Here is a 20,964-nt window from a genome sequence, read left to right as displayed (position 1 = left end):
CGAGGAGGGGTACCTGGCGAGCCTTTTGTGTTTCGGGCTGGGACTCCAGGGGGCCTTGATCCCCACATGTGAACAAGAGCAGAACAGCCCTCCGGAAGGCTGCAACTCTCAGCCTCAGAAAGTAGAAAGCCACCCTGGTTTGCTAGATCCCAAACCAGGCGTCAACATAACCCTCGTAGGGGAAGACAACGTCATCCTACCCCTCAGATTATTTCTACACGTTTCAGGTGTGATAGGTGGTACCCGGTCAGAAACCACCATGCACGTGAGACAGGACAAACCTGACAAACCAAGAGAGACAACAGACGCCAGACACAGGCTGATAGGGCCCCTGTTAGGAAGTCACTTGAACTGTGAATAAAATACTGAAAATAACTATGCTCGATATGCTCAATCAAGTATAGCAAAGATAAGACAGACAATTTTGATAGAAAGCTGAAAGTTATTTTTAATCATTTGTTTCTTTCTTTTTTTTCATTTCATCAGTTTTATTCTTAAAATGCAGGGGCTCCAGTTTCCCTGCATAGAGCAACAGGTAAGAAACAAGACAAAAGATCTCTCGGAAAAGTAAAAAAGAGGCAACTGGGCTACATTCTGGGATGCTTGTGTGAGAGTGCGCTTGTAACAGTGACAATATATTGTGTACACACCACCCTACTTCCTAGCAGCAAATTTGTTGCTGGTTCGTAAGATGCAATTAAGTACAGACACTCCCCAAACTCAGCAGACAGAAACCTTAAAGTGCCTTTGCAAGGTGCGCATCTCCCTCTGCCCTTGCTCCTGCCTCAACCCGGCTCTATCCTGGCCCAGAGTGGTCACAGCAAAATGTAGCAGCCTTTGAGCATGGGTTTTGTGCCAGGCCCCTACCAAGAGCTTTCCATACATTGTTGCAGCACTGCGAGGAGGCTATGACTCTTCTCCCCATTTTATAAATAGTGGAACTGAGGCCTGGGCATCCCATGGAACATGTTCAAGGTGTCTCCACTAACAAGCGTTAGAGCGAGCATGTGGACCCAGGTCTGCTTGCTCTGGGAGTAGGCCGCTCTTCGCCTGCTGACTGTAGGGGAATGCCTGGATGCCCATGACCAAAGGAGGCCTGGGGTTCTCTCTCTACAAACACTCATTAAACACCAACTGCATACAGGGGCCCTAACCTAGGAGACCTAGTGGTTAGGACCCAAAGCCAAGGCTTAGAAAGTGAGAGCACTTTAATGTACCAGAGGACCTCCTCTTCCTCTTCCTCTTCCTCTTCCCTTTTCCTGGAACTCAGGATTTAGCATGCAGAGTACAGGAATGGACCAGGGATAACCCCAGGCCACATGTACAGGACAGAAGGAGTAAGGGTCATAGTGCAAAATCCTGTTGTGGCCCCAGATCCCTCCTGGGGAGGCTGGCTGGGGTCTGTCAAGAGGTCACCTTCTGGGGAGCCTAGGGGGAGGCCCCATTCTGGCCCAGGTCCCAGGCTCCCTCCCGGGGAACCAGTACTCAGAGAGTTGCTGAGGAACAACAATACTGTTTCCAGTCAAGGGTGTAGAACGGGGGCTCAGCCTTCACACAGGCTGGGGGGCCAGGAAACCCAAGCTAGGGCTTGTGGAGGGTACAAGTCACCAGGCGGTAGTGGGCTCGGAGGCCACGAGGCAGTCAGCCAGGCCTGGGCCACAGTGGCCCCTTGTCTGATTGGTGGCTTTGCCTGAATAGTTTGGTCATGCAGGAGGGGTTCCTGGGGACCAGCAAGGTAATGGGATAAGCTAAAGAAAGGACAAGGGGAAAGAGCTTCCCTGGAGGAGGGGACAGAGTGAGGCTGGGGAAATTGGGGAGGGGTGATGAAAATAAGGGGCTGGGGGCCTGGAGAGGGGTGGTGGGGCGCATGTGTAGGGGGAGGGTGGGTGGTGACAGAGTGGGATGGCAGGGCCTCTCTCCCACCCAAGGGGCTGAGAAGGGGGTTCCACTAAGTGGAGAGCAGGGTCTTCTAGGTGCTGACATATCACAAGGAGGAGAAGGGATGGACACCTGGAAGAACCTATTGGCTCTGTAGCTCAGCAGCACTGAAGTCTGCTTGTGAGAATAAACAAAGGGGGTTGTGAAGAGACAGGGGTAGAAAGGGAACAGGCAAGGTGGGGTCAGGAAGCTGGAAGTGGGGGACTGTCCAGGCCTGGATGCCAGCCTGGGCTCTGGGGGCAAGAGCGATAGAAGTCCTCTGGTTCAGGCCAAGTCAAAGGGGGCAGGTGGAAGCCCTGGGCATCACTTTGCAGCTAGCAAACTCCTGTTGTGGATTCAGAATGGAAGAGGTGAGTGACAGGGATGGGGGTACAAGCCCGGGACTGTCAGTCCTACTGCTGGATGGACCAGACCCCACACTCAGACCCCACCAAGTCCCAGAACCTTCCTGCCCTCTTGGGCCCTGGGGACCCCAGACTGTAGAGAGGGTCTACGTCTGGGACAGTGGAGAAGGACAGTGGCCCACGACCACCCACCCAGAACAGGGCTTGAGGGACCCCTCCTTTCTTCCCCCTATTCCCCTGCCCCTGGCACTAAGGAATTAAGGGGGAGAACTCACCCAAGGGGGTCCTACAGCTTCAGGGAGGTGACCCGGGGGATGTGGAAGAGCTGAGTCTCCTCAGAGCTGCTGGAGCTGAGGCAACGTGAACAGAGTGGGTGACCCTGGCACAGACCTTCGGCCTGGCACAGGGATAGACCCAGAGCCTTGATTTTCCTGCCTCAGAAGCTTGCCAAGGGAGGCAGAGCTCCAGCAAGCTGTGCTCGCTGGATGTGCTGCAGCAAGGGCATGGGAAGAACCTTCTGACCCCGGAGCTCCCTGAGTGTGTGGCTCCTCAGGGCCAGCACGTGCCTCCTCTGCTAGTGGCGGGTGGGCTCAGGAAGTGGTGCAGCAGAAGGCTGGGGCCCGGTGGCTGGAAGGACTCCTTCCTGGGCCCCCATTGCCCCCACAGCCCTGGCAGCCCCCTCACCTAAGGCGTTTCCAGATGGGATGGAAGTATTTGGAGGTCTTGATGGCAAAGATGATGCTGGGGACCAGTAAGAAGGTGCACCATGCGAGGCAGAACCAGAAGGCATTCTGGAACAAGGGGTGGGGGGTTGGACCAGTGGAGCTGGGCAGTGGCTTCTTCCCATGCCACTCAGGGCCCCCGCTCAGGCCCTCACACTGAGTAGTGGGGGCTACTCAGTGTTCTCAGAGCTGAGGGGTGGGCTGAGGTGCGGGTCCTTGCCTCAGGTCCTGCTCGTGCGCCCCTCCCACAATGGCCTTAATGTCCATGAGCCCAGATGAGCTCCTCAGCACTCACCCACGGGTCAGCCATCATGTCACATAGGATCACACGGCCATTGTCCAGGGCTCCAGAGAGGGGCTGGCAGGTGGCAATGCGCTGAGTCACCTGTGGCATCAACATGAGGTAGGTGTACCAGGTCCCCAGGTGCACACCCCATAGTCAGAGAGAGAAGCTGAGAGGGACATAGATAGGCCCAGGGACACAGCTGTACAGGCACACGAACACAGGAACACAGAGAGGTAAGGACACACTGACACAGGCTCAGCTCCCGCCCTTTCCATGCCATGCACCAGCCTGTATGAAGCCCCTACTGTGTGCCCAGCACTGTGCTTTCAGCCACGCTCCCACTGGAGAGGCCGCACAGATCTCAGAGGCTGGGATCAGCCAGCGCCTGCAGGAGGAGGTGAGCCAAAGGGCTTGTTGGCCTCAGACAGTATGTGCCAGGGGCCAGCGAGAGGAAGGGCCTGGGGGCCGGGTGTGAGCAGCACGTTCTGGGCCCATGGCTGCCCCGCTCACACTCAGACCTCAGAGAAGGGCTGCCCAGAAGGTGCGTGTGCAGAGCCAGCCAGCAAGCAAGGGCATGGATGCCAGGTTTGGGAGTCTGGGTTCCAGGGCATCTCCATAGCACCCCACAAGGATCTCTAGGGATGAAAGAGGGATAGAGCAAGGCGAGTGGCTGGTACAGCTGGGAGCGGGTGACTGGCAGTGGCTCTGAGGCCAGGAGGGGTCTGTGCCCCACTCACCTCCTCTCTCACCCAGGCCACATACTGGGAAAAGTATCCCATCTCCCGGGTCAGGAAGCACTCGCTTTCCTGCAGGAAAGAGGGTATTCCCTGGGCTAGCAGGAATCTCAGGAGCCTGCACCCCAGCCTCATGCCTGGCCCCGCTAGGACAGGCTGAGCTGGCCTTCCTGGGAGTCATGGTAAGGGAATGGGCCTGGAGGAGAGGCCTGAGGTGGGAGACCTGTGTGCATCAGCCCTTCAACCCAGCTCTGGCTCTGAGGTGGCCCCCACCCCTCTGTCGTTCCCACACTCACATTCTTCAGGATATGGGTGGCCCAGGCAGGCAGCTCTTCTTTTAGGTGAGCAACCCTGTCCAGGACACCTGAGGTCTCCAGCTGAGGAGAGGAGAAGGACTCAACTCAGCATCCTGCTCAGTCAGGGAGTAGCCACTTCTTCACTAATGCAACACATAGCACACAACATACTCAGCTTGGGGGAGGGGGAATTAAGCCCTAAGGACACAGAGGCCAAAGACAGTGGTCCTCCAAGATCTGCTCACCCACCCCCAATTCTTCCCAGCCCAACCCTCAACCTCTCACGGGACCAGGCAAAGCAGGTGAGGTCCCATGTCAGCTGGGCCTCTCCGCCCCCCCCGCTCTGCTTCCCATCAGCTCCACCCTACCCCCCATCTCCAGAAGCCACCTGGAGGCTTGGCGCTGAGAAAGCCAGAGCCCTGACACTGATGTTGAGCTTGGCCTGTGGAGGAGAGATTGAGGCTGGTTAGGCTAGGGCGGGATCCAGCACCTAGCTCTTCTTTTGTGCCCCCTCCCTGCCTTCCCTCTTCCCCAGACCCCAAGCTCACTGGGCCTCCAGACTTACCACAAGGTGCTGCTGGGGGAGGACCTTTTCCCGGTAGAAGTTTCTGAGCCCTTGAGCCTCCTGCTCTAGTTGCTTCCCCAGCACAGAATCGCTCTGAGGAGGGACAGAAGTAAAATGGCCCTGTTCCCAGGATAGGACAGCCTTTGCCAGCACGTCCTTTACCAACTGCTCAACCAGCGTGCTGAGGGCTGTGAATGCCAGGCTCAGACAGAGACAACAGAGAACTACTTGAGCTTCTGGGCCTGATCTGGGTGTGGGGGGGGCCTGAGCCCACGTTCTAGGTCTGCCGCTCGCTCACAGGGTATCACTACGTTAGCCGTGGGACCTGTCTGAGTGAGGGTGGCATCTGTTGAAATGGTGGGGGTCTATAAGATACCTGGAAAATAATTTTTTAAACTTTAAATATTTGTAAATACAAAATGCTATTTTTCCCAGTAGAGTTGCCTGGGGCAACTGTCATGATATCTGACCCGCTGCCCTATCCTCACGTCACCTGTCTCAGCGGATCCCAGAGCAGTGAGCATTTAGAAACACCTGCCCCTGAAGGTCAGGCCAGTCACTTCACCTGAGCTCTACAGATGGAAAAGATGAGCCCAGGGACGCAGAACGACTTGTCCAAAGCCACACAGCCCATTGGTGGCCAAACCGAGTCAGAGCTGGTACTGCAAAACCCTTCAGCCCTGCCAGGGGTCCAGAGCCTCACTGGTGGGAACCCTCAACCCGGTCTCTGCCTTCGCCCCTTCCCCCCAGTCCAACCACTCTCACCCTGTCCCACCTCTCAGGCTTCTCCCTGACCCCGGCTTTCCTCGAAGGGTCTCTGCTCTCTTCTCACCTGTGAGTGGGCCAGTCCTTCCAGCTCATGGGCCAGCTGCTCCACACTGGTGTTCACCACCGGCTTTTGGATCTGGAGGCAGATGGAGAGGCTGAGAGGGGATGAACCCCGGTTCCACCCCACCGAGCTTCCAGCCTTTTCAAAACTACTGCACACCAGGAGAGTCTGCTGGGGCACATCAGCCCCAGTGGGTTTCACCTGAAACCGTGACTGATAGACACCAGACACTTTCTATTCAGATACCAGAGAAAAGTGAGGCGCCCTCTGGTGTAACCCAAGGAAAAGGCGACTTCCCATCCTCATTTGCCACAGCAGAAGGTTCAGGACCACGGACAGAGCCTGGAGTTGAAGGCACATTCACTCCAGCCCAGCAGGATTGGGGACACCTGGACAGGCCTGAGCACATGTGGTCCAGGGTATCCCCCAGGGACATGGGGAGTTGCGGGAAGATGGAGGGCTGGGGCAAGGTGTGATGCGCCCCCCCAGCTCCTCTGCGGGCCCCTCCATTCTACAGCACTCTGGCCTGAGGGACCCACTCTGACCTGGATGAGGAAGCCGGGGTAGTGGATGTTACCAAGCCCACTGTTCTGCAGAGCCGTCAGGTCCCGGTGGCCAGCTGGACTTAGCAGGTCTAGACTCTTCATGTCCACTGTGAGGTTCTGCAACTCTTGCTCCAGGTTGGCCATATACTGGGAGGGAGGGGACAGGGTTGGGGCATGCCCAGGCACTGAGTTAGGACCCCAGAGCTGCTGTCCTAGGCAAGCAGTCACCAGGGTCCCCACCCTGGATCCTCCCAGCCTCAGAGAGGGCCCCACAGTCCCCCGCTTCCTTCCTACCCGCCCCCCCACCCATTCCCATTAAGACCCTGCCCTCCTCAGGTAGCTATGTGGCTACTGGGCAGCAACACAGACCTTCCTGGCCACCCAGTATAAAAGAGCTTCTCCAGCTCATCATTATCACATTGCCATGTGACAGGGTCTTTAGACCGCCTGTTGCTGTGACATTAGTTATGTGCACACTTGCCTACTGTCATCAGCCCTGTGAGAGCAGCACCTGGTCCGCCCACTCTGAACTGAACTCTCAGTGTCTAGAGCAGAAGCTCACACATGGTAGGTGCTGGACAAGTGTGTTGAATGTGTAAAAATGAATGGATGGATGGTGAATGAATGAATGAATGAATGGACACAATCATACTTCCAGGACAGATTACAGTTTAAAAAGGGACACTCAGTATTTTCCAACCATTGCTGGTGGAGACTTAAATGGCATGGCATTCAGCCTTCAGCCCCAGTGTTTAACAGATGATAAATTGAGTCCAGAGAGAAGCATTCTCTGCCCAAGCACCTGCCCAAGCTTTCACAGCAGTTTAAAGAATGGAGCCCAGCTCTGGTCCTCCCCCTCCCACCCACCATCCTGCTTTCCCAAGGGGAGCAAGGCCTGATTCTTTTTCTGAGGCATCAGTAGCAGACAGGCACAAGATATTTGAAGGTGATCAGAGCCCTCTGCTTGGTTCCCTGGAAAGCATACCACACCACATTTTCCTCTGCCTTGTCAGCTTCTTATGATCTCCTGAGGACAAGCACTCTTAAGGTCATGTTTGATGTTGCCAGATGACCTCCAGGGGCTTCCCAGTCCCTCTGAACCTGAAGCCCTACCTGTCCAGACACTCCTGTGAGCTGGACCACTCCCCTCCTAGGACTGGGGCTGAGAACCTTCCCATAAGAGCCATGACTCCCAGCCAGCAAAGCACGGGCTCCTCTGCCCAGTCCCTGCTGAAGTCCTCCCTGCCATGAGCCTTCCTCCATGGGCAGTGTCTGTGACTGAGAACCTGGCATCACCTTCTCTGTGGGCATCTCATCTGGTTAGAGACACTGGAGGAGGAGAAAGCTAAGGCACTACAGAAACTGCCTCCAGTTATACAGTTCAAGATACGGAGTTGGGGCTGTCATCTGGACCCCTTGGCTCTGCTGTCTGGTGGGCTGAGAATAAGTGGTGTGTCCAAGAGGAGCTGGAAGAGCTTCTGGATGGAGAATCAGGAGCCAGCATGCTTGGGGGTGGGTCCCTGATGTCCGTGGGAATGGCTCTCTAAGGACCCTGGAAGTCAAGCTCCTCTCCCCCAACCTCTCGTAGGCATGGAGAGTGAAAGGGAGAGAATGTACACCCTCAGGAGAACCCCATTCTCTAAAGAGGCCCCTTCTTGTAAAGTAGCTCTTCCTTCTCCGTCCCAGAACTGTCTCTCATCAGCATGGATCCTTTCCTCCAGTTCCATACACCAAGTTCTGGCCAAGTCCGGCAGCTGAGGAATTGAATCCTGCCACCACCTACTGACTATGTAAGCTCAGCAAGGGGCCTGTGGGAGCCCTTCCCCAGTGGTATCCAACTCGGTCACCATCATTTTCACTGTCACCCCATCCCAACTGCAGCACACCAACCAATACCTGCTCTCATCAGCCTTTCCTGCTACAGCCTCAGATGCATCCAGTTTTCCTGGAGCACAGTGCTCAGAGCTGGTCAGAGTTTATCAGAGCCTCCAGGCCTTCTCCCACCTAGCTGCACATCCCAGAAACCTCCTGGGCTCAAGCCCTGGGCCAGGCCCTGAGCTAGCACCTGGGGCCTCTGCCCCTGAGGCACCTCAATTGCTCTTGCAGACTTCTCAGGTTCAAGGAATTGATTCCACCATAGAGGCAAGACCAGAGGAGGGGGATCTGCAGGAGGGGTTTGCAAAGCCTCTCTGGAAGTTTCCCTTACCTGGCTCATATCCAGGTACTTCTCCAGGTTGTAGGAGTCATTCAGCTTCAGGACCTTCCAGAGTGAGGCCCCTTTCCTGCACTGCCTGGGGAGGAACAATGGGCATCAAAGAGGAGGGAAGGGATGGCCAGTAGGGGCTGACATCACCTTAATGGGACACCCATCTCAGCTCCTCCTCACACCCTGTTCCCAGCCCAAGCTTCCTACTCACTGATAGGCCAGGAGGATACTGATATTCTTCTTCAGGCCAAGAAGGTGGGGCAAGTTCATGGATGAGGGCAAGTTCCCCGGCGTGTCAACAAACTGGAGAGGGGTTAGGGAGAATGAGCCTGGAGTGGGGAGGGGCAAGGCCTTCCCAGTCCCATGAACCCCTAGCTCAGCAGAGACCATACCCAAACCTTCCTCAGACTCAAATCACCGGGGGCCTTAACTTGCTGTCAGGACCCTCCTAAAACAGAGAACTCAGGATTATCTGCTAGAAGCACTGGGGAGCCAAGGCTGCCACTTTGCAGACTCAGAGCTGGGAGAACAGAGGGGCTCAGGTCTGGGTCAAGCCCTGGGAGTCCCTACCCTGTGGTGGGCACAACCCCATGGACTTATGGGCTCGCTCTCCCACTGCTCACTGGCAGTTTTCTGTCTTTGTTGGACCATCTCCATCACTCTCCTCACCCCCACGCCCATCCTGCTCTCCCTCTTGCCTTCTCTGGCCCCCACTTCCTTCTAACCCCTGTTCTCTGCTCACATCTCCCTCCAACCACCTCATAGAGTTCCCCGCTCTCCCAGCTCCGGCACACCAGAGTTTGCACGTTGCCGCCCACCAGGAAGGTGGAGAAGACGAGGAGGATGAGGGGCCCAGCGAAGAGGAAGCTGAGGCCCACGCCCCTGGAGAAGACAGAGAGGGGTGGGTGAGTGGGGAGAGAGACCCTCCATCCCATCCACGTCCCAGGCCAACATGGTCATCAAGTTGGCAGCAGGGTAGAGCCCTTTGGGGACAAAACTCAGAGGGCTCTGCCACTTGGGTAAGGAGTTAGAACTGCTCACTGTCCCCACCACATCCACCCCATCCTCACACTATTTCTGGTACCCTGGCTGGCCCTGGCAGCCTAGAGGACAGGGTAACTGTTGTGCCCAAAGAGACAGGACTGCCAGCCTTTGGGCCCAGAGCACACAGGGGCCACCAGCTCTAGAGCTCAGCCCTCAGCAGGGCCACCTGTGAAGCCAGCCATGACCTGCCAGCAGGACCAGCAACCGAGAGTCCAAGGAGGACCTCAGACCTGTAGGTCTTCTTTGGGAGACAGGCACAGCCCCGTGCCAAGATCTGCAGGGGCGTCAAACTCATTTTCACCCGAGGCTGCATCAGTCTCATGGTTGCCTTCGAAAGGCCAAATGTAATTTTAGGACTGTATAAAGGTAACTACTCCTTAACTAAGGGCAAAGAGCTTGGCGTTGCTGCTGGGTAGAAACAAGGTGGAGGACCAGATTTGGCCTGCAGGCCTTGTGTTTGCCACCTGTGGCTTAGAGAGTAAAACATGGGCTGGATTTCAGTCCCTACTCACTTCTCTGGCCAAGGACCCTCGTGTAGAGACCAGCCTGCACAACTAAACATACCAGCCCTGCCCTTGGAGACCAGGCCCATTCAAGAGAATAGCATTCAGCCTCCCCGCACTGCCCTGCTCCTCTCTCAACAAGCCTATTGTTGGGGGTTGGGGGGGCGGCATGTGAGGCAGCCAGCTAGTCCAGGGATGGCAAACAGATTCTATCTCTGGTGCCCCCTCCTAGTGGTGGTGCTGCCTGGATGCTGGGTTAAGACTCTAAGGCTCTGCCTGTGCTCAGCGGGAAAAAATGCCCACTGGTTAATATAATTACCACTGATGTGGAGGCAGAAGTGCTTCTTTGTTGTCATTCCTGCTCTAGTGAAACCTTGTATGCAGGTGAGGACCCTGGAGCCCAGATGGGTTACTGATTTGCCCACAGCCACCCAGCACGTCAGTATCAGAGCTCAGTCTCTCCATGCCCAGGACAGGAGCTGTCTGTGAGCATAGAGAGCCCTGGCCAGCCCGGTAGGAGAGACATTACCCCTCTCTACAGCCCTTCTTACACCATGAGGATGCGGGCTCCAGCCCTGCCCTTGGCTTCCAAGTGACTGGGGTGCTCCCGGGCAGACAGCCCCCAGATGCCCAGGTTGAGGCCCACCAGGTTACAGACCACCACCAGCAGGACCGCAGAGCACAGCATGCAGCCCACAATCCACCTGCCACAGAGAAGGTACAGGTGTCACTGGGAAGGGATAAGCCGGCATAGGACTGACTGGCTGGGTGGGGCCACTAACCCCAAGGCCGGAGCCTTAGAACTATAGGTATAAACACTTTCTGAGGCTTCCCCACTCCTATGGAGTCCTCAGGCTCAGATCTCAAGGGCACACAGTCTAGGTGGAGACACATAAAGGATCTTGGCTGAAAGGAGGCAGACAGAGGCTTAGTACAACTAGGAGTTGATGGGGGCTGGAATCGGGTGGCCAAGAGGCTGGGCTGCCTACTCCACCCCACCCCCAGGGGTTTTGAGCACCTGTATTTCTCGTATCTCTGCACCTCCTTCAGGTAGGGGCGACTACTGTTTTCCACCTTCTCCAGCGCCTGGCTCCAGCGAGAGGCTGCCTCCCAGTCTGGGAATACTTTGGCCATTGTCTTCAACCCTTCAGGTTGCTGGGCCACCACGTTCTTCAGCTCTGCCCAAAGCAGCAGGGTCTTATGGGTTGGGGAAGGCACCCAGGGGCCACTGGGAAAGGATAGTCAGGAAAAGATCCTGACCTACAGAGGGCCCACTCCCTGTCCAGGCCCAGCCAAGGGAGCAGCCTTCAGCCTCCCTGCACTGCCCCGCTCCTCTCTCCACAAGCCTGTTGTTAGGGGAGGGGTGGGTAGGACTGGGGTGGGGTGGTGTGGTAGGCTGGCCTTACCTGTGACCACATCGGCCATCTGCAAGGAAGCCAGGAGTGGGAGGGCATTGAAGGTGCTGTTCTCCTGCCAGAACAAAAGGCAGCTGTGCCTCCTGCTCTCTACCTGGGTGTCCCAGCCTGGGGACACTGACATCAACAGGCCCAGAAGGAGGAGATCCTACTAGGTGCTCCCAATTTGAGAAATAAGGAAACAGCCTTCCTTTGTTCTCTCGGTCAATGGCATCTTCTCCCCTTCCTGGGCCCCACCTGATTCACTCTCCCACAGTGCTCCTCGGAGACCCCTCCCTTTGATCCCCACCCCCTCCTGCTGAGACCATCACAGTAGACTCCCCACTACTGCCTCATCTCTCCCCTCCATCCTGCACACCTCCGCCAGGTCTATTTCCCTCAAATCCAGCTCTAACCTGCTCTCCCAGACTCACCTCCCACTTCCTTCCTTCTGGAACCTTCTGTTCCAGCACTCAGCACAGATGACTCACCATTTCCTCAGCTCAGACTTTCCAGGCCCTGGGTCACGGGTGTCAGCTCACGTCGCACACTACCCCGCAGCCCATCTTCATCCCGAGGTCCTGCCTGCCCCCCGGGGCTCAGCTGCACACTTCCCCCCCTTGCTGCTCCAGCTCCCCACCCCCTTAGGGGCCTAGCTCTTGCTTCTGAGTTCCAGGCCTGCCTCTCCCACCAGCCTCTGTGCACTCAAGAACTGGCATTGTGAGATTCCAGCCCAGGATGCCATGTGACAGGTGAGGCCAAGTTTGATCCAAATCTTAGATTCAACTGAGTACCCACCCAAAAGGGGGAAATTGAGGCCTCTCACTTGTGAGTTCCCACAGGTGGGGGAAGTCAGGTAGACTGGGGTAGGCACTTACCTCCTGGACCATGCTGGAGAAGTTGGCCTCTGGGACACCCTTCAGGCGATGTAGGACATCATCTACTTGGGGCACCTGAAATTGGAGAGGGGAGTGGGTGATGACAAAGGACTGAGAGGGATCCCTGAGGGAGAATGGGAGGTGGGGACCAGAGGCTGCTGAACCCTCAGTGTCCTCTTGTGTAAAATGTGGGGACCTGTGCAGCCCTTCTGTCCTGGGTATCAGTGAGCACTCAAGGAGGCAATTCACAGGACACTCACAGCACAGTGTGCACCCTGGGTCTGTGGAGAGGGAGGGGGTCTGCCTCAGGGAACGTGGGACCCAGGCTGCCCAGGGATTCCTATGGCAGCAGGTAAAGAAGCCCCCCTTTCTCTAATGGCTTCTGTCCAGCCTGCACCTGGCTAAAGTCAGCTCCCAACTCCAGGCCATGGACCCGGCTCAGGGTCTCTGCACAGCCCTCGCAGCCAGGCTCCTGCAGCAGGGCACGGAGGCGCTCCCGGTGCACCCGAACGGCCTGGTCCAGCTCCTGCTGCCCCTCCCACAGCTCCACAAGGGTGGCATTCAGGGCTCGGAGGTGGTCCACGGAGACCTGTAGGGCTGAGACCCACCCATATCTTCACTGAGCAGCGTCCACTACTGCTGGAGTCCTCAGAGTTCTTTCAGGAAGCAAAGCAACTTCCCTCCCCACAATTCAAAGGGACCCTCCAACATTAACCTCTAACCCCAATAGTTAAAATGGATATGGCCTCAGGGCACACTGAGGCAGGATGTGGGCAAGGGTGTCCAAGAGGACTCTAGGGTAAAGCCAGGGGTGGGGCTTGCTGGGGCAGTGAAAGAAATCCAGGGCTGAGTGAGGGGGAGGGGCCTCCCCACAGGAGACACCACCCTGGACCCTGGTCCCACTCACCGTGGCCCATGCTGAGCAGTGAGGCCAGCATCTCGTAAACTGTGCTCCTGAGCTGGGTGTGGATTGTGCTCCCGATGCTCGTGGCAACACCTGCTGAGCACAGGCAGTCTGAGGGCTGGTCCCCAGGAGTCAAGAGCCCTCCCCACCCGTCCATCCGGCCTCCCCAGGTTCTGCAGCAGACTGGCTGCTGTGCAGCCCCACTGGCCCAATCTCCACCCCATTAAGGGTGTTTCCAGGTGGAGCCAGAAGAGGGACTGAGAGGGCCCTTCAAGACAGGCCTGGACAGGAGGCCCTGGGGCTGGCCTGCCTGCCAGCCAGCTCTAATCCTTACCATCCAGGTCCTTCAAGACACGTTTCTGGGGAAGGGAGAACTGCTGTGCCACAGCCTGCAGCTCCTAGGCAAACACAGGGCCACCACTTGTCAGGGCCCTCCCTTTGGTCGTTTCCCAGACCTTCCCAAGACTCTCCAGCATTTATGTATTACAGTGAATCTCCAGCAGGGGCAGTCAGGTGCATGTTGGAAGTGGCACGCTTTGGAAATTTGTAGGACCCCACTCTGCTCTGACCAGCCTCGGCCTGGTGCTCTTGTGGGTGAGAGTGAGGGGTTACCTGGTGCTCACCTGGGGGACATCAGAGACCAGGCCCCGGAGGCTGCGCAGTGTCTCAGGCACAGCCTTGACACTGGGGCCCATCTGTTCATGCACACGCTGGTTGGTGAAAAAGGCACAGACAACGCCAATCCTGCGAGATGGGGGCGGAGAAAGGGACTCGATGGATGTCCTCCGGCACCTCCACCTGGGCCCGCCCCTCCCGCCGGGAGCCAGGCACCCCTCACAGCAGCACGAGGGTGGTGAGCAGCAGGAAGGTCATGAGGGTGCCGCGCTCACAGGCCATCTCCTTGTGCTCCGTCTTCACCCGGCCCCCACAGCGCCGACGGCGGCCACGGCAACAACAGAAACAGAGCCCGGCAGTGGGCACCACCAGGAGGTAGAGGCCGGCGATGACAGCGCACACCACGTAGCCAGCCTCATACCGCACCACCTGGCAGGCAGGGCCGCAAGGTTAAGGAGCTGTTCTTATTTCACCAGGCAGCCTGCCCCACAGGACATCAGAGGGTAACCAGGAGGGGGCGGTGTACACAACGGGCACTTTCACGAATGTCCCTGAACCCATGCAAGGTGCATGTGTCCTTACTGTTTATCACCTTGTATCTACAGAAACTGCCCTCCAGGGAGGTCGGGGCTGGTTGCAAACCCGTTAATGGCAGAGCTGTTTGAAATCAGGTCTGCCAACTGCAGCGCTCATGAAAGAGGGGGAGGGATGCCCAGACTTCACCCCCACCCCAACCCAGGAGACAGCCAGCAAGGCGGGCTGAGTTGAGGGAGTCTTCCTTTTATGGCCGCCCCCCCTCGCCCCCCCCTGCCACCGCTCAGCCTGAACTCCCTCTCCTGCCCCGCCCCCTCCCCAGCCTCACCTCATCCGCCTTCACCGAGGCTGGCTCGTTCAGCAGTGCCCTCGCCAGCTCTATGGAAAGAGTCACGCTGGGGACTTGGGGAAAGCGACTGCCCTGCCGCAGTTCCCACCCCCACTGCCAGGAGAAGTTGGGCTCTCCAGAGTGGCTCCTCCCACTACCCCGGCACCCTGGGAGAAGGCAGGGCCACTGCAGCCCCTTGCCATCGTGCCCGGGCCTCAGGGTGGGGTTGCTGAGGGGAGGCCCGGCCAGCCCCTCTTCCTGGATCCTACAGGTTGGCCCCGCAGCAGGAAGCCAAGCCACCAGCCTGGTTAAAAGCAGAGGAGAGCCTGGCCTAGGAGCTCTTCCCCTCAAAAGGCAGGGGAACAGGCTGAGAGAGCCCTGCAGCCCCTCCTGTTCCTCCCAGTCCCTAGTACTACCAGACCCAGAGAAAATCTTAGCCAGGTCTTTGAGGACTTCTAATGTAATCTCCTCCATATTAAAACAGAGAAACTAATACTCAAGAGGGGAAAAAGGGCTCACCTAAGGTCACACAGGAAGGTCCTGGAGGGGTCTCCAGGTGATGCCCCTGGGCAGGAAGATGGGGGTGGGGAATGCTGGGGACCCTGCCCTCCAAGCACCTCATTACACGGTGGTGGGGGATAAGGGTGCTGGCCAGGACCCAGTCCCTCCTGAGGCCCACCAGGGGAGAGCACACTCACCGGTGGGGAAGGGTTTGGGCTGCACGGCAGAGAGGAAGCGGCGCACGGTGCCGTAGAGGTGGTCCAGGGGCCCTGGAGCACGGACACGCGGAGCCAGCCACAGGTCCCTGGCTGTGGGTGTGAAAGTCAGGCGTGAGGCTGGGCCCAGAGACCCACAGTCTACAGCCTGTGCCCCCCGCAGGCTCAGGGACAGCATCAGGCCCAGCAGAGGCGCCAGGGGGCCTGGCGCGCTTGCCATGAGGGGCAGGCAAATGTGGGGCTCAGGCAGCAGAAAGTGCGGGAGGAACACAGGGCCAGCCGTGCATCCTTCGCCAGCCTCTGTGCTCCGGCTCTCAAAACTGGCCCGACGGGTTTGGGCTCCCAAGCTACCTGGGCACCCACCCAAAGTGCTGGAAGCGCAGGGCGGAGGCCTGGAGTTGGGGGCAGGGCCTGTCAGACCGCCCTATGCAGCCTGGGGTGGGAGCCTGGTACTCTTACCCCTCCCCAGGTCCTCCTGGGAGGGCTGCCTGTGAATTGGGTAAGGGAGGCACTCAGTAGCTGTGGATTATCTAGGGTGGCCCAATTTGCAAATACTATATTCTGTGCTCAGACCCAGGGAAGCCCTGGCCTAAATGTGACCAGAGCAGCCTTATAGGCCAGGAACCAGGCTCCTCTCCCAGCTCCTTCTGGAGCCTGCTGCCAGGCCAGTGGAGCAGAGAGGCCACCAGGCTTTGTCCCGAGTGGCTCTCGGAGGCCCATTCAGGCAGGCACAGTCCTTGGGGAGGGCAAATCTCTGCAAAGGCAGGCCCTTTGGCCCAGCAGTGCCCCATCTAGTCACAGCTGAGAGAGCTGATCAAGGCTATGCCCAGAGATGTGTCTACACAGGCCTCTGTTTTCTAAATGGCTGTGTGCCCAATACCAGGAGGCTGCCTGTGGCTGAGCAGGTCCTGGGGAAATAATGCTACGTGGATGGGGATGATCCTGGCAGCATCATTCATCATACCAAAACACCCCTGATGGCCACCCGGACAAAGGAATCAGTGAAACGAGTGTCTCACATTATACACCAAGCAGTCATTAAAGAAAATACTGTGGAAATGGCTCTTTTGACCTGAGAGATACCCACAATGCACTAATGAGTGCAAATGGCTGATCATGTAACAGTACACGGAGGGAAGATGTAAAACCCCGATCACCTCTGGGTAGATCTGGCTAAGATCCTGGGCCGTTTCATTCTCTTCTGCTCACCTCTACTGCTTCTTTGCCTTGAACACGTGCTGCTTGTGTGCAAAGAAGTAATGGAGTTTGCGAGTTCCCATGGCAGCCCCCTCCCTGGGAGCCCTGGAGGGAGGGGCTGCTGCCCTGGTTTTGAGGTGGGTAAGTTTGCACAGGAATTGTTTGTTGCTCATAGTGGGGTCACTTAAGTCCGAGTCAGGGCCAAGCCTGCAGCAGTGTCTTTACCTTTCCCATGCTGCCCCACAGTGTTCTGAGAAGCAGAGCACAAAAAGTGCAGTCGTAGAAGGAACAGTCCTATTAATAATGGGGTGCACACAGGAAATGAACCTCATCAAAGGGCTACTCAGAGGATCAGGGCTGCACTGAGGGCCTGGCTGAGGGCATCCTGGCTTCTCAGGTTGGGGAAGGGCGGTGGTCGGGGCCAGCACTGCCCCTGGAGGCCCAACGCCAGCGAGTGGCAGCAGGCCCCTGACCACTGTGCCCTGAGACTGTGCTGCGTAAATGCAGGCTGTGTCCAACTGTCACTGTCTGGGCTGACCCACACAAGCCCAGCACCTGTGGAGGAGCCCTGTCCCCTGGAGGCTGCCATCAGGAGGGGCTGTTCTCCCCAGAACCTACCTGTCCCTCCTCTTTCTCTCCTCCTCCAATGTGAGCTGTTAAAAAGTTACTCCCCTGGCCAGTGTGACTCAGTTGCTTGGGTGTTGTTCTGCAAACTAAAGGGTCACTGGTTTGATTCTTGGTCAGGACACATACCTGGGTGGCCGGTTCGGCTATGCAAGAAGCAACTGATCAATGTTTCTCTCCCTGTTTTTCTCCCCCACCTCCCGTCTCTATAGAATCAAATTTTTTTTTTTAATTAAAAAGAAGAGTTACTCCCCCGGCAACCCTTCTGAGTTCAGTTCTGCCACCAGCAGGATGGAAGGAACCCTTTCCCAGCTGGATCTAGTCCACCTGTGGTACAATTGGTAGCGACCATTTAGGCTTTTTTGTATTTTCTGAGTTGGGTACACTGGGAACAGTGGAGTTGAGCTTGCAGTTTCCGGGGCAGCATTCGAAACCCTTGGGGTGCCCAAACTGCTTTGGCTCAGTGGGTCGAGTGCAAGCTTGAGAACCAAAAGGTCACCAGTTCGATTCCTTGTCAGGGCACATGGGTTGCAGGCCATGCCCCCAACTGGGGGTGCACGAGAGGAAATCATAGATGTTTCTCACACGTCAACGTTTCTCTCACTAAAAATAAAAATAAATAATATGAAAGAAAGAAAGAGCGAGCAAGCAAGAAAGAAACCCTTGGGGCTGTGAGCCATAAGCAGCCCAGGCCTCCAGCTCTGTCTCCCACTCTTTTTCGCTTCCTAACTCCGAGGCAGGATTCTTCCAGGAAAAAACAAAATGTACCAAACCTTGATCTTAGCTCAGGGCCAGAAGGGTTGATGAAGACACTGAATCTTCCTACTTGACAGGTGGACAAAATGAGGCAGAAAGAAGAGAACTTAAGCAGTCAGTGGCCATGCCAGGGCTCCCCTTCCCAAGCAGGATCTCGATGGAACAATCCATCAGCTGACTGGCCAGCCAGCCCCAGACGCCTCCTCCGCCACAGCCCCACCAGGAGAGCAGGCTGGGCTCAGGGACCAGCCCTGGCTGCAGAGGGGGGATGAAACTGTTGGTTTAACTGAATTCCTTGGAAGGCTGAGCACAAGCACATGGGCTGCGTTGGGGCTGGGCCCACTCACAGCAGCCAGGCCCCAGCAGCAGGGCTGGAGTGCTTTTAGCAGCGGGAAGGGTCCTGTTCTGCTGCTTCTGTTTATGCACACCTACTCTTGGCATACCTGCAGGTCCCTTCTTCCCACTACCCCCTGGGGCCCTCTGCCCTGGAAATTCTTTGGTTGACCTGAGATCCACTAACCCTGGTTACCTTGGGAACACTTCCTGGGGAAACTTTCCCAACCCCTGACACACATTCACAGAAGTCTGGTAGTCCCCATATCCTACAGCCCTGAGGTGGGAGAAGAGAGCGTGAAGGGAGAGACCCAGACAAGGGGAGGGACTCTGCCCTTCATAAAGCAGTTGGGAGGACGCCAATTGTGGCCACCCACTGGAAACAGAGAGGAGGAAATGTCCAGCTGTCCTCAGAATCATCAGGCCAGAGGGCTGACTCCTCTTTTTGCTGTCCTCAGGTGTCTGTCCTGTGCCCTGGGAATAGGTAGCAAACCAACCCAAGGGGACAGAGACCCATCCATCAGATCACCAAGGCTAGAGCATGCATGACATTGCTATAGTGAACTCTCTTTCAATGGCAAGAAGCAAACACCTGCTGAGACTGCTGAAGGATCTGAAAAATGAGAATTTATAGCAGAGATTAGAGGCATTTGAAGAGTTCAAGCGCGGGAGCTGGAACTGAGCCTTGGGGACTCAGAGCCTAGATCATGTGCTCCTTGCTCTGTCTCAGATGGTCTGTCTGGGCCCAGGCTCTCCCCACAGCATGCTGTCTGGGATCCTCTGCATCCAACAAGGCAGAGTAGGCCATCCTACCAATCAGCAGCAACCTGTTCTCCCAGGTAGCCTTCAACACAGCCCACAGCACCCAGGCCACATTCTGAATCTGGCTTTCCCCAGCTGGAGGCAGCATCCCTCAGGGCACTACAATCCAGCTTTCTGACAGCCTTATACAGTGCAGTCACAGCTGCTGGGCCATGACTGGGCAGTGGGTGTGTGGGGTCAGTCCTCTGAGAAGGAGGTATTGGTGTTGGTCACAGTTGTGGGAGAGTAACTCTTGCTCTAAAAGCCAACAAACACACAGGCCACCCGATGAATGTCATTCTCGAAACTGGAAAAGACACCAGCATTTGTACTGCTTGTCATGTGCCAAACCCAATAAACAGAAACAGGGATTGAATCTTTATGGGTGCTTTATTCAGATGGCCAGCGATCTGAGATGATGGGTTCATACCCTAACAGACCATCTTACATTTTCTTTCTAAGCCAACATTTTTTTATAACAGGGAATAAACACAGTGCAGTGAGGGGTTTTGAAATTCAGGGAGAGTTAGGTGAAAGAAACTGCAGCATTCTCGCCCTGAGCAGTTAGCTGTTCCAGGGGCGGGCAGTCATCCATCTCTCCCTGGGACACAAAGGCCCAGATGCTTCCAGTTGTCCCCAGGCGGTAATCTTTAGCAGTGCCCCAGGAGGTCAGCTATCTCTCCTAGGAGCCAGGATGGGCCTTATCTGTAGTTTCGGAAACAATAGCTTTAACATATGCATTACTTACTAAGCTTATAACTGTTTACCTTAAACTAAAATTTTCCAATTCTTGAGTACCCTGTCATTCTGAAAAGCTTTGGTTGAGAATCCCATGAAAGGGAATGAAGGTCGACCTTGGGGAGAATATTTTGGAGAATTTCCACCACCATGAGCCTAGAATCACCCCTGACTTCTTGTCCCTCACTCCTGCATCCAGCCAATCAGCTGTGTCCTTCCAGTGCCACCTCCCAAGCCTGGCTCCACAAGACACCACGGACAATGCAGGTCAGACCATGTGGCTCCTTGGTGTCACATAGCCTCAGGATGAGAGTGAGAGCCAACGTCTGTCCCACCAGGGCCTTCACACTGGGCCCTCTCAGTCCCCTGGCAATTTCCTGTTAGTGCTCACTGTCACTGTCAAACTGCCCTTTGTCCTTCTCTGCCCACATGGGGTCCCTGTCCTCCATGCCTTTCTTTTACCCCATTTCCCTCATCCTTTAAGACTTGGCTTGGTGGTCTTTTCTGTAGGAGGTGCTGGCCCCTCCCAGCAGAGTAAGGGGTCTCTTCCAGCTGTGTCCACGTTCCCTGTGCACATGTCCGTCTCCCCAGCACAGAGCCCAGCACATGACCATTCTCCATAAATGTCTGCCTGGACTAGAGGAAAGTGATTTTCAAAACATTAAAAGAAAACATTTTCTTGCAGGCTGAGTCTGAAAGTGAATGTGGTACCAGGATAGGTGGAAGTGCTCTACACTGAAATCTGAGGGTGTGGTGGTGAATGAGCCTGTGAGGATGGGGTGTGGCGGGACAGGGAAGCGGCTCCTCATCCCTGGAAACTTCTTCACAAGCCTTGTCAAGCAGTAAAGATGTGCATGGGGGTTCAGCAACATGCTGGAGCGTTTCTGTGACAACCACTGAAGGCAGGTGTGGCTCCTGCAGGGCCACTTGGGCATGGCCCAGGAGGCCATGGGCATTTGGGGACTTTAGGCAGGCCCCTTAGTCAAAAGTGGTCAGAGCCAGGAGGGCAAAGGCTCAGGCACACAGGGTCACTGTGGCAGGATAATATTCTAGAAGCAGCAGCCAGCACTGAATAGGTCCTCTAGAAAGGCACTGTAGGGGATTCAGGTCAGCCGAGGAACCCAGTCCTGGTGG

At 56.4% G+C, this 20,964-nt stretch overlaps 1 protein-coding gene across 3 annotated transcripts; it reads right to left on the bottom strand.

The window, feature by feature from the left end:
• Nucleotides 1–440: 440 nt before the first annotated feature.
• Nucleotides 441–15,700, bottom strand: PROM2 (prominin 2). Of its 3 annotated transcripts, none has more exons than XM_045828714.1 (24): nt 15,364–15,700; nt 14,666–14,715; nt 14,027–14,232; nt 13,812–13,932; nt 13,523–13,586; nt 13,192–13,284; nt 12,682–12,881; nt 12,285–12,359; nt 11,419–11,482; nt 11,031–11,190; nt 10,564–10,716; nt 9,224–9,347; nt 8,677–8,768; nt 8,466–8,550; nt 6,260–6,406; nt 5,718–5,789; nt 4,886–4,978; nt 4,709–4,762; nt 4,321–4,401; nt 4,028–4,096; nt 3,300–3,389; nt 2,967–3,073; nt 2,558–2,632; nt 441–2,263 (listed from the first exon to the last, which is right to left on the bottom strand). In XM_045828714.1, exons 1-23 carry the CDS (start codon nt 15,599–15,601, stop codon nt 2,569–2,571), a joined length of 2,502 nt encoding a protein of 833 aa, XP_045684670.1. In that variant the 5' UTR covers nt 15,602–15,700; the 3' UTR covers nt 441–2,263; nt 2,558–2,568. The 3 variants fall into 3 exon arrangements, with proteins under 3 accessions (XP_045684670.1, XP_045684671.1, XP_045684672.1); XM_045828715.1 differs by having other exon boundaries at nt 13,192–13,281; XM_045828716.1 differs by lacking the exons at nt 14,666–14,715; nt 15,364–15,700 and having other exon boundaries at nt 14,079–14,201.
• Between the last annotated feature and the right edge of the window lie 5,264 nt (nt 15,701–20,964).

The sequence above is a fragment of the Phyllostomus hastatus genome, unplaced genomic scaffold (genome assembly GCF_019186645.2).
Source record: "Phyllostomus hastatus isolate PE091 unplaced genomic scaffold, TTU_PhHast_1.1 phas_scaffold_78, whole genome shotgun sequence".
NCBI classification, from domain to species: Eukaryota; Metazoa; Chordata; class Mammalia; order Chiroptera; family Phyllostomidae; genus Phyllostomus; species Phyllostomus hastatus.
The sequence above is the reverse complement of the archived record's forward strand: the minus strand, read 5'-3'. Positions and strand labels throughout refer to the sequence as shown.